Raw genomic sequence first — 13,516 nt, 5'->3', positions numbered from 1 at the left:
GGGACTGATGGGTGATGCCGAATGAGATCACATGATGGTCAGAGAGAGGGAACTCCACAATGAAGAGAGCAGTGCTTGGTGATGGAGTGATAAGACATGAGGTTGAGGAAATTTTCAGTCTGTTAACTTGTACAATGTTGAGCTCAGCCAAACTGGGACCGAGCACCCTTGATTAATGAGGAGATCTCCTTTCTCCTCTTGCCCTAGATGATTGCCCAGGCGATCACCTTCTGCAGGTGTATTTGACCACTTTGTCACGGAGCTCTTTAGTTTTGACCCCATAAATGATCGGGTTCAGCATGGGGGGGATGAGGAAGAAGAGGTTTGCCAAGATTATGTGAACGTGGGGAGTGATGCTCTGACCAAACCGGTGTGTCAGAGTGGAGAAAAAGAAGAGAGTAAAAGATGTCATCATCACACAGATGTGGGCTGTGCAGGTGTTCAGGGCTTTCAGACAGGATTTCTTGAAGGAGATTCTGAGGACAGCCCTGATGATCAGACTGTAGGACAGGGCAACCAGTGTCAGATCTAACCCAATGACTACAAATGCTACCACCAAGCCGTACGTCCTGTTGACAGTGGTGTCTCCACATGACATTTTCGCCACAGCTATATGCTCGCAGTACGTGTGGGGGATAATGGGGTTGTCACAGAATGGCTGCCTACTCAGAAGCAGGGGCAGGGGCAGAATGAAAAGAACAGCTCTTATCAAACCCACAAGCCCTAGCTTAACTATTCTTGCATTGGTGAGGATGGTGGCGTATCTCAGAGGGGTACATATGGCAACATAGCGATCAAAGGCCATTGTCACGAGGACAGCTGACTGCATAATAGAAACTGAATGAAGGAAGAACATCTGGGTGAGGCAGCCACCTACGGTAATGCCTTTCAAATTGAACCAAAATATGCACAGTGCCTTTGGCACGACAGAAGTAGATGTGCCGATGTCTGTGAGTGCCAGCAAGCAGAGCAGCAGATACATCGGCCTGTGGAGGGTCTGCTCTTTGCCTACAATAAACAGAAGCATGAAATTTCCAAACAGGCCGATAATGTAGAATATAGAGAACGGGATGGAAATCCAGATGTGGGCAGCTTCGAGGCCAGGGATGCCCATTAGGATAAATGGTGAAGCGTCAGAGGTGGTGAGGTTGAAAGCTGCCATGAGATGATTGATCGGTCAGTCGGGCTCAGAAATGCTCAAGGTGCCTGGGAAGGGAGAAAATCACAGTTAGGGGTTTACACAGTTTATAGCAAATATTTCATATTTATTAACAATCTAGAACGGGGGGTGAGCAGTGAGGTGGCAACATTTAAGGATGGCACCCAATTCTTTCTGTCATAGTCAAGTCCAGAGAAGTCCTCACAGGGAGCTAACCCAGCCATGTGAATGGCACATGACCTTCAATGTCAATAACTGCAACATGTCTGCCCACTGGAGGAAAAAGCTTGAACTCCTGAAACACCTAACAAGCTTCTAAATTAACTGTATGAGCTCAGGACAGGGACGTGGGTGTCATGGTGCACAGCCCTATGAAACCCTGCTCGCAGAGCAAGCAGGGACAGAAACTAAGCAAAACACTGGAATCCAGGAGGAGTGAGATGGGAAATCATACAGAAAATACAATGCCATGAGATCAGTCAGTCAATGTTTCACCCTCCTCAGGACTCCTCTGTGTAGTACTGGTCACCCTTCTCACACAGGATATTTCAGAACTAGAGGGGTCCAGCGAAGGGCAATGCGAATGATCAAGGAGAAAGGTTGAAAAGACTGGGATTGTTACCTTACAAGTTAGATAAATGAGAAGAGGTATAAGAAAAGTCTGTACAATACTGACTGGAAGGAGAGAAGGAGAACACGTGCTCAGTCTACTCTCTAACACAAGATCAAGAGGACATTCAATTACATTGAAACATGGTGAATTCAAAACAGATAAAAAAAGAATGCTTTCTTCACTTGGTGCCTAATTAGACTGAGAATCTTGTTGCCACAAAAGGAAGTTGAGGCCAGATGCTAAGCAAGAATCAGGAAGGGTTTGTACATATACATGGATAGTGACACTCTCCAGTTACAATAGTTACAGCTAAATGAATATTTTGGAAAGCCTATACAGCCACGTGTTTCAGGACACAAGCCAACCTCTAACTGTTAGGCATTTGGGTGACACCCTCATGATATTCAGGTCATCCCCCTGCATCAACCAACTGCTGGATTTCTTACACCTTGTACTGCAGATTTTGTGGCTTTCACTGTTAGAGAAAGGACACTGGACTACATGGACCATAGATCTGATCCACAATGCAGTTCCTATATTGGAAAGAAGCCAAATTTCTGTCATAGAAAAAGACATTCTCATGCTGGCCTACGACTTTGTACTCAAGAGAATGGGCACCAGGGGCACAAGTACAGGCCGGCACCTCTATCACTTCCCTTCTTTCGTTTGATGAGACACTTTCTTGCAGGCACCCAGCATTGTCTGAGGCATAAATTACAGGTGTTAACAAACAATTGTAAGAAGAGCCATGTGTCAGCAGCTCACTTGCCAACCCTTCTTATGCCCGAATATCGAAGAAGTTTGCAGATGATGCAATATTTGGAAGGAGGTAAATAATGAAGAGGACAGGTCACTGATTCAAAGCAATCTGAATTGTTTGGCAAACTGCGCCAAAGCAACCAACATGTGTTCTAATATAGCCATGTAGATATCTACATCTAGAAACAAAGAATGTAGGCAATGCTCATACGATGGGGAGATATCCTGGGAAGTGCAATGACTCTGAACCAGATTTGGGGGCATGAAGGGGTAATTAGCTATACATGAGCTCCCAGTGTGACCATGTGGTGAAAAAGAGCCTGAGATGATAACCAGGGAAAGCTGAAGGAGAGGTAGAGAAGTTATTTTACCTGTATATTTGGCACTGGTGTGACTACTGCTGGAATCCTCTGTCCTGTTCTGGTGTCCATGGTTAAAGATAGATGTTGATACACTGTGGGGGAGGGATAGCTCAGTGGTTTGAGCATTGGCCTGCTAAACCCAGGGTTGTGAGTTCAATCCTTGAGGGGCCCATTTAGGGATCTGGGGCAAAAATTGGGGATTGGTCCTGCTTTGAGCAGGGGGTTGGACTAGATGACCTCCTGAGGTCCCTTCCAACCCTGATATTCTATGATTCTGTGAAGAAGGTTCAGAGAAGAGTCACAAGAATTAGTAAAAGATTAGAAAACCTGCCTTATAGTGATAGACTCAAAGCTCTCAATCTGTGTAGTTTAACAAAGATGGTTAAGGGGTGACTTGATAACAGTCTGTAAGTACCTACACGGGGAACCAATATTTAATGATAGGCTTTTCAAGCTAGCATACAGAGGTGCAACAGGATCCAATGGCTGGAAGTTGAAGTTATAGAAATTCTTTCTGGAAAAAAAGTTTGAGATTCCAGCAACTCTTCTGTCAGTTTATTTTGATTCAAACAAACTTACCCAGCCTTAGAGGCTGCAGCACAACTCCAGTTGAAGTCACTGGAGGCTAATGACTGGTGTAAATAGGGCTATTTATTTATGTCCCTACATATGGATTTAGGGAGAACTCCTGGCTGTTTTCAAAGCTTTGCCATTGATCTCAATGGGACCAGATTCACCCTGAGTTTTTAATTTTTCGCTACAAGCTGAAAAAATCACGGGTTCGGGTCCTGCTACAGTAAGCCCATTTCTGTAAGGGTGCTGAAAGTGTATGAAGGATACCCCCAGTTTATGTGGCATTCTGAGACCGGGCACGAAAGATGTGGATTCCAAAACACGTGGGCCCTGATTTGGCTCTCAGGGAGGCCAGCGTCAATCTGGAGTGACCCAGTGAAGGTCGAATGCAAGAGCAGAATCTGGCCAGTGTGCGGCCCATTCTTGTTGTGCACCCTCTGGTAACACAGATACCCACTGCATAGGCTTTGGCTGCACTTTCTAATAGGACAGTGAAGTTGCTGAATTGGAAAAAATTGAGTGAACCAGAGGAAAAACTACACCGTCCAAAAAAGGAAGCTATTGAGACAGATAGAAGGACACAGTAAAAGACAAGGAACTCATCTTAAAAACAAATATTTGTATAAACTATCTCCATATGATCTTTCAATTTTACCAGGTAAATCCCTTGGTGTTTCTGACAATATTAAACAAACAGTTCAAGTCACAGTGGTGGTGAATTCCTGCCCAGATGGTTCTTCACGTCCACCCTGGAGCCCTTCCTCTGCCCTTAGCAATAACTTTAGTGCAGGAACAGGCAACTCACCGAAATCCTGCTCAGAAGAGAAAAGAAATCTCCATACAGTGACAGGAAGGGAGAGCCCTGAAAATCAAGGCATGAATCTCACATGTCTGACACTCGCCATGTTGGGCAGCGAGTTTTATGATTCCCCTGTACAGTCCCTGCAGACTCTCAGATTGGCAAGGAATCCCATCTAATTCCCTCGGCTCCATGAGACATGGGCTAAGCAGAAAATAGACCCTGGAGAACTTCAGCTTGAGAGCCTCCCCCGGGAGTGAAGAAATAAATTGATGATACCAGAGGCTGAAGATTGTCAGGGTAAACTGTCTTGCAGAATGTTGTTCAGCCTAGCAATTGACAATAGTTTTTTTTTTTTCCCCCCAGGTATAATGTACAGCCATCTGCACTACGTGCGGGAATACTGCTACAAGATACGGGACAAAAAAACATTTTCAAGTGATCGTAGCAGCATACTGCTCCATACTGCCCATGCAAACTCAATGCTACTCTGTGAAGGCCAAATGAAGTGATCCTCAGTTGATGCAAGCTGTAGGGCATGAAAAGGGCTTTCTTCTCCCAGGATTCTGGTATCAAAGGTGTTTGCCAGTATCCCTGTGAGGTCTAAAGTGGATATACATCTGGAAGATCAAACTGTTCTAATATTCCATCTCCACTCTGCATCGGGTAATCATCCAATTTTAATACTGCGTTGATCTTTCAGACATTGATGCAGAAAAGGGATTGTGATATCCTGTGTGAGAACTAGTTCAATGGTTCTTCTCCACTCACTGTGGTGTTTGACATTGTTATGCCCTGCTGGGATGAGAACACACGGGTAAAGGAATCAAACAACCACTATATCTGGATCTTTTGGGCTGGATACAGTCCCTGCCCCATGCTTGCGTCACAGGTGCCGGGGGGCCGAATTTTGGATGCTGAAGGTATGAGTGTGATGAGTTATCGGACCCGGGGTGCAGTCTGGGAGCCATGGAAACTGCTGCGACCTTCTAACCACCCAGCTGGGCTGGCCCTTTTCCACCCTGCTTTGCTGGTGATTCAGCCTCTCCAGACCCTGTGATCACCCAACAAGACAGCAGATAGCACCACACACCCAAACTGAGCTACCCAAGGGCTTACTTAAGCCACCCAAGTACAAAGAGTAGACACCGGGTGTTAGAGGGTTTTACCTTCACCCTGCTGCTTTCTCTGACTGAATCTACCAAGATAAACACAAGTCATCGTGGCTGACGATGGACGTGGGTGTAATAATCAAGTGCATAGAACTTGATTGGCTGTTGTGCAGGTGCGCAGCTTAGAGGGAGCACTGACGTCACCCCCCCATCCTAGTGGCCACGGTCTCATTTAGCAGCCGTTGGTGAAAGGGTTTGTGCCCATGTGTTTGATTTCAGAAAGCTGGGTGTGGATTGCTCTCTCAAACACAAATCCCTGAAGTCTTTAAATGTACCTGCTGTGAAGACTGTTAGTAGCAACATTTCCAGGCCTTGTCACACATCTTTGGGGGCATTTGTATCAAGTCCTTGTCATTGCTGACACTTGCTGTAGCTGCTCCACCTTCCTGGGCTGTGGGGTTCCAGGACTTCTGGGCTCCCGAGAGTCCTTCCCCTCCTTCCACAGTGGCAGCACAGCCAGGACTCATCCCTCTACCACAGGTCTTCCCCCTCGGATGATGGACAGTTGGGCTATCTACCCTTAGACCCTTCCACCCCAGCTCTTGCCCTTTCTGTTTCCCTGGCACTCTTCCTATGAATCCCTTCCTCTGGCTTCCCTTCATAGATCAACCCTTCCCCAATGTCTATTTTGTTTGCATAGACTGGGTCCCTTCCCAGCCACATTCCCAATTTCTTAGCAGAGAGCTTGGCCTAGTCTCCCCAGACAGCTACTGGGGCAGCTCACCCAGCTTTCCGATGTCTCTTCTTCACTACTGACTGAGACACAGGCTTATATACTATAGCCCTGGGATTCACATTCACCGGAGCCCTGGGCTGTCCATTCCACCGCCTCCCTTAAAGGTCAGCTCTGCCTTGACAGAGAGCAGATCAAACCGGGCTACAATCAGAAAGTACCCAAGCTGGTTCTGGGGTAGCTGTGGCTGACATTGCCCTGACACATGCTTTCCCAAGACAACTGCTATCTGCAAGGGTCTAATGTCATTTCATTGTTGGATGATGTAGGAGAAACCACTTCTATTCAGTGACAAACGCAGCGAGTTCTGGGGCTCTGGGAACTTGCGATTCAGCCTGTCTGCTATCAGGTTTTGTGCCCCAGAAGGTAGGCTGTCCATAGTGTGATACTGTGGGAAATGCCCCAGATTAATAATTGTAGTGCTTCTGTGCGGAGGGAGGGCGACCTGGCTCCTCCCGAATGAATTACGCAATACGTACATGGTATGTTGTCTGTTAAGACACTCATGTGAGTTCCCTTGAGCAGTGGGAGGAAACGGGAGCAGTTATTCCTGACTGCCCTGAGTTACCACAACCATGACTCAGAGGCAGTTCTCAGAATCCTCAGGAAGGCTTTCCAGAATCTTTCTTTGGCGCACAATGCGAAAAACAAAACTAACATTTCCCATTGATTTCTTTAGTGCTGAAGTCTCGTAAACTTCATCGGCCCTTTTACTGAGGAGAATTATTTCCATGGGTGCCTTCATTATGTCTAAATATTGAATATGAGAGGAAGGAGTGATTCATACTGGTTGTTGATCAACTGTGTAGCCAATTTCTTGACAAAGCTTTCATTTCTTACGAAATATATTCAAGAGGTCAAATAAACAGTGTCATTTTTACTGCTCTAAACCCATAATAAAATAGTACCAGAAAAAGGATTTATACAATACCAGTCTCTGGGAAGCCGTCTCGTGCAGTGATGTTACATTCATCTTACGCAGAAAGTGTGCTCCCCAAAGTTACACACTTCAGCTTTTTTTTCATTTATATGAAGATTTCACAAGTTACACCTCTCTTTATACATCACTAAAATCCAGCCCAAAATCTAGTTTGTTCCATTCCGTACTGTATGTAGGGCAATGGTCCTGCTGTTGTGGGAAACTTTCCTGGCTTCTGCACTACCCAGGAGAAATGGCTAGTGAAAGGGTTTGAGTCCCCACACCCAGTCCCTTTACCCAGAGGCCTGCCTAACCTCAAGGACTCCCTGTGACTTTGCACTCTATATTATTTTATGAAATAATGATGAGTGTGAATATAATGTAACTAGAATATGCTTCATGCAAAAGGTCTGTTGTAAGGTATCATTACAAAGCTTATAAGTTACTGAGTGTGGTCATCCTATTTGTATAAATGTATCACTCTTGTATCTGAAACTAGAAATATGAAATATAACTCTCAGGGCCTATTTTAATTATGCAAAGTGTGGGCCATTAATGGTGGTTTGGAATCTTGATGGCTCCCATGAAGCTGGACAATTGACTGGGATGTCTCTATTTGCAGGCATGTCTTCCTTGAGTCAGGGTGGGAGGAATGAAGGCTTGGGGTCTTACCGTGACATGTGATCATGTCACCTGAACTGGAATCCATCTTTAACCTCGTGATTTTCCATTGAGAAGGAAGGGGTGGGAACCCAGAGAGGGACCAAGGATTCCCACCTTATGCAAAAGATATAAAAGCGGTGGAACAGAAAAAAAGGTGTCCATCATGAGCAATCCCCTAGATACCCTGAGCTGAGCTGGAACAAGGGCTGTACCAGGGGAAAGGATTGTGCCCAGACTGGGAAGGTGTCCAGTCTGTGAAAGAAACTTATTGAAACATCTCTGAGGGTGAGATTTTATCTGTATTCATTTTTATTACTGTATTAGGCTTAGATTTGTGTGTTTTATTTTCTTTTACTTGGTAATTCACTTTGTTCTGTCTGTTACTACTTGGAACCACTTAAATCCTACTTTCTGTATTTAATAAAATCACTTTTTACTTATTAATTAACCCAGAGTATGTATTAATACTTGCAGGGGGCGGGGGGGACGACAGCTGTGCATATCTCTTTGTCAGTGTTATAGACGGTGAACAATTTATGAGTTTACCCTGTATAAGCTTTATACAGGGTAAAAGGGATTTATTTAGGGTTTGGCACCATTGGGAATTGGGCATCTGAGTGTCAAAGGCAGAAACACTTCTTAACTGGCCTTCAGTTAAGCCTGCAGCTGTTAGGGGAAGTGGTTCAGACCTGGGTCTGGGTTTGCAGCAGGCTAGTGGGTCTGGCTCAAACCAGGCAGGGCACTGAAGTCCTAAGCTGCTATGGGCAGGAAAGCAGGAGCAGAAGTAATCTTGGCACATCAGGCAGCAGCTCCCAGGGGTTTTCTGTGATCCAACCCGTTACACTCCCCTTACACTCTCCTGTGTAGCAGAGTCCTTGTAATGATGACATGGCTGGGCCCAGGATTCCTGGCAGCCTGAAGCACCAGTCTCATTGTGGTCACTTAGGACAGGTGCTAGGGTGGCCCCACTCCAGTGTGCCCTCTTCACACCAAATGCTTCCGTGACTCTCTGATCATGAAATTATGTTCAAACCAGATATATTTTACTAAACGATAATGGTTAAAAAAATGAAAAAAATGAGAAATGTTCAAGAAACAAGGAACCCCACTCTGCGGGCATGGGGAACACCACAAACAGCTAATTTTGGTATGTAAGAAATGTTCCCAGTTTGTTCCTCACATGTCCCATGCCTCCTACCCAGGCCGTGGCTGCTCTGCCTGATACTGTAAGTGAGGCATCTGTCCTGGTGGTGGTCATACTCCCTTAGGCTCTAGGTTGCAGTATTCTTCTCCCCAGCATCTGTCCTTCCATCTCATACATGTACACCCTTCTGCCTTCTGGGCTGCTTCTCTGCCCCTTATGTTTCTGGCTGCTGCTGCTCTCCCTCCAGCTCAGCTTGAAAGACTGCCAAATTTCTACTGCATTATTAGCCCAAAGTCATTTAAAAACTAACCCAAAATTAGCTCTATTTCTTGAAGCAAAGGGGTATTTTTTAATCAACACATTGGCCTATACATCAAGAAAGAAATGGAAGATTTCATTAGATATCTAGTACAGATTTGATTTCTTTTTAAAAAGCTACAAGCCCCAGCAGGAGTTGATGCACCTTAGCAACAAAGCTATGAGATGACAAACAAAATCAAACCCCCAGTACTGGTACTAGTCTCCCAATTGAGGGGGGACAGGTGTTTAAAAAAATGACTGTATTAAAAATAATCCAAAAGTAGCCCACGATTTATGTAGTCTAAAAACAAAAAATCACATTATTATGTTATGTTTTTTCTAATGGCATTCAATGATGGTAATCAATGTCCATATTTTGAGTTGAATTAGCTTGTTGCTGTTAGTCTCTAAATGGCAACATTTCATCCTCGCTGTCTTCATTGGGAGTAGAATGCTCCTCCTACTGCTCATACATCAGCAGTGACCACTGCAATTATTTCTTTCTTTGGTGCAAACTGTTCACAACAGATTTTGTGTCATTGCATATGTGCCCTAATAAGAATGTTTTCTATAAGTTCCTCTTGCATCTTCTTGTGCAATTTTGTTTATATCAAGTTCATCTGAGAAAAAACAATCATTCAACTGCAGCATTGCTAAAAGGTAACAACAGTAATGAAAGAGCAAACAAGCCAAGTTCACTAAAGTCTTTGTCCTCAGCCGAATCCGTGTTTTTGAGAACTTCAACCCCAAACTGCTCAACTTTGTTTTCCTGAGCATGAGGCCAGTGAACCATGGGCAAAACTCTCCACTGCTGCTCCAACTGTCCAAGCTCTCCACAAACCCATGGCAAAAATGAGATATCAGCCAACCTAGCTCATGCAGAGCTGAGCGCAGTAGAAGGACTTAATACTGAAAGTAATTCAATCACCTCAACTTTTGGTGGCAATCTCTGTTTCATCTGTTTCAAAAACTCCAACATGAAATCTCGACACCTATTTTGACATCTTCGACAGTGTGAACTGTTAGTGTCTGTTTTGAAAATTCCAACCTGAGAGCAGCTCAGTGGTTTTGGTTGTAGTTTAATACAGTAGTCCCGTTCTCAAAAATACACAGTTTCACAAATCTAACCAATAAGCTCTAGAAGAATGTCTTCAATTCCTGCAGCAGCTTTACTGTATTATCACTTTCCAGTTGAAATATTTGGTTTATCCTACAGGCTCCCCGAATCACAGGACATAGGAAAATCAGGTAAATTTTACTCACCAGATCTCTGAACATATGAAAAAGAAGTTCAGCATTGTTGTTTCTTTCTTTGTCTTTGGCTATGTAGAAGCATAGATTCAGTCTGTCAAACTGATCAAGAATCCTCTACACACAGGGATTAATGCAAAGCCACCTTACGCCAGAAAGCTGCATTATCTTCTGGTGGTCTGAAAGTCATGGAAAGGCCAAGTGACAGGGTGTGTAGGGGTTAGGGGCTGATGGGTGATGCTGAAAGAGGTCAGGTGATGGTCAGAGAGGGAACTCAGCAATGGAGAGAGCAGTGGTTGATGATGGAGTGATAAGTCATGAGGTGTGAGGAATTTCTCAGACTATGAACTTCCACAATGGTGAGTTTAGCCTAACTAGGAGAGAGCACCCATGATTAACAGGGAGATATCCTTTCCCCCTCTAGTCAGAAAGTTTTAAAGTCAGTGGCCCCTGAGAAAGCACATTCTGCAAGTGTATTTGACCACTTTCTCACGAAGCTCTTTGTTTTTGATGCCATAGATGATAGGGTTGAACATGGTGGGGAGGAGGAAATAGAGGTTGGCCAAGATAATTTGAATGTGGGGAGCGATGCCCTGACCGAATCTATGTGTCAGAGTGGAAAAGAAGAAGGGAGGATAAGACATTAGCATCACACAAATGTGGGCTGTGCAGGTGTTAAGGGCTTTCTGGTGGGCTTTCTTGGAGGAGATTCTGAGGACAGCCCTGATGATCAGACCATAGGACAGGGCAATAAGCATAAGATCTAACCCTAAGACTAAAAATGCTATCACCAAGCCGTACATCTTATTGACTGTGGTTTCCCCACATGACATCTTCACCACAGCCATGTGCTCACAATACGTGTGGGGGATAATGTGGTTGTCACAGAATGGCTGCCTACTCAGGAGCAGGGGCAGGGGCAGAATGAAGAGAATAGCTCTGATCAAACTCACTAGCCCTAGCTTAGCTATTCGTGCATTGGTGAGGATGGTGGCATATCTCAGAGGGTTACATATGGCAACATAGCGATCGAAGGCCATTGTCACGAGGACAGCTGACTGCATAATAGAAACTGAGTGAAGGAAGAACATCTGGGTGAGGCAGCCACGCACAGTAATGCCTTTCAAATTAAACCAAAATATACACAGTGCATTTGGCATGACGGAGGTAGATGTGCAGATGTCTGTGAGTGCCAGCTTGCAGAGCAGCAGGTACATCGGCTTGTGGAGGGTCTGCTCCTTGCCTACCACAAACAGAAGCATGAAATTTCCTAACAGGCCGATAATGTAGAACATAGAGAATGGGATGGAAATCCAGATGTGAGCAGCTTCTAGCCCAGAGATGCCCATTAGGATGAATGTTGAAGGGTCAGAGGGGGTGCGATTGAAATCTGCCATAAGGTTGTCAATATGTCAATCAGGTTCAGAAATGCTCAAGGTTCCTGTGAAGGGACAGAAACATAGTGAGGGGCTTACACACTTTATAACAATTATAAAAATATTTACATTTCATAGTTATTAACAATCTAGAATGGGGTGAACAGAGAGGTGGCAACTATTGCAGATGGCACCAAATTATTTAGGTCATAGTCAAGTCCAGAGAAGTCCTCAGAGGGAGCTAACCAAGCCAGGTGAATGGCACACGACCTTCAACGTTAATAACTGAAACATGTATTCACATTGGAGGGAAAAGCTTGAACTCCTCGAACACCTAACAAGGTTGTAATTTAACGGTATGAACTCAGGACAGGGAGCTGGGCATCATGCTACACAGCTCTGGGAAACCCTGCTCACAGTGCAAGCAGGGACAGAAACTAAGCAAAACATTGGAACCCAGAAGGAGTGGGATGGGGAATTATACAGAAAATACAATGTATTGAGATCAGTCAGACAATGTTTCACTCTCCTCTGGACTCCTCTGTGTAGTACTGGTCACCCTTCTCACACGGGATATTGCAGAACTAGAGGGGTTCAGGGAAAGATCAAGGAGAGAGGTTGAAAAGCCTGGGATTGTTACCTTACAAAGGAGGAGATATGAGAAATAAGAGGAGGTATGAGAAAAGTCTGTAAAATACAGACTGGAAGGAGAGAGCGAGAACACATGCTCTATCTACGCTCCAACAAAAGATCGAGAGGACATTCAATTACACTGAAATGTGGCAAATTCAAAACAGATAAAAAAAAATGCTTTCTTCACTTGATGCCTAATTAAACTGAGGAACTCATTGTCACAAGACAGAATTGGGTCCATGAGCTAAGCAAGGATCAGTCAGTGTTTGGACATTTACATGGATAGTGAGACAATCCAGTTACAATAGTTACAGCAAAATAAATATTTTGGAAAGCCTATATGCCAATGTGTTTCAGGGCACAAGCCAATCTCTAGCTGTTAGGCATTAGGGTAACAACCTCATGATGGTCAGGTCAACCCCGCATCCACTCACTCCTAGGTTGTTACACCTTGCACTGAAGCACCTGGGACTCTCACTGTCGGAAAGAGGACACTGGACTAGATATACCATAGGTCTGATCCACGATGCAGTTCTTGTGTTGGAAGGGAGCCAAGTTTCCCTCATGGAAACAGACATAATCATGCTGGGCTATAATTGTGTACTCAAGAGAATGGGTACTAGGGGCACAAGTGTTGTGGTATTTCGGGCTATAGGTCAGCAAGTTGGTTTGTTCCTTGTTTCTTTGGTGAGACAATTTCTGGTGGGTTACAGGCATTAATTGGCGAGTGTAAGCAGAGACATTTGTCAGCAACTCTGGTGCTTACCCTTCTTATGCCTGAATATTGATGAAGTTTGCAGATGACACAAAAAGTAGGGGATGGTAAATAATGAAGAGGACAGGTCACTGACTCAGAGCAATCTGGGTTGATTGGCAAACTGGGTCGAAGCAACCAGTATGTGTTCTAATGCTGGATATCTACATCTAGAAACAAAGAATGCAGGCAATCCTCACTCGATGGGGGGATATCGTGGGAAGTGCAATGACTCTGAACTAGATTTGGGGGCATGAAAGGGTAATTAACTAAACACGAACTCCCAGTGTGACCATGTGGCCAAAA

At 44.7% G+C, this 13,516-nt stretch overlaps 2 protein-coding genes across 2 annotated transcripts; both read right to left on the bottom strand.

The window, feature by feature from the left end:
* Positions 1–223: 223 nt before the first annotated feature.
* On the bottom strand, positions 224–1,162 carry LOC102935122 (olfactory receptor 52N2). The gene has a single exon (XM_007052751.2). It carries the CDS (start codon positions 1,160–1,162, stop codon positions 224–226), a length of 939 nt encoding a protein of 312 aa, XP_007052813.1.
* Positions 1,163–10,887: 9,725 nt separating this feature from the next.
* LOC102934889 (putative olfactory receptor 52P1) lies at positions 10,888–11,844 on the bottom strand. The gene has a single exon (XM_007052750.2). The coding sequence runs from the start codon at positions 11,842–11,844 to the stop codon at positions 10,888–10,890; it is 957 nt and encodes a 318-aa protein (XP_007052812.2).
* Positions 11,845–13,516: the final 1,672 nt, after the last annotated feature.

Source organism: Chelonia mydas, chromosome 1 (genome assembly GCF_015237465.2).
Source record: "Chelonia mydas isolate rCheMyd1 chromosome 1, rCheMyd1.pri.v2, whole genome shotgun sequence".
Taxonomy (NCBI): Eukaryota; Metazoa; Chordata; order Testudines; family Cheloniidae; genus Chelonia; species Chelonia mydas.
This window is presented reverse-complemented; position numbering and strand designations above follow the sequence as displayed.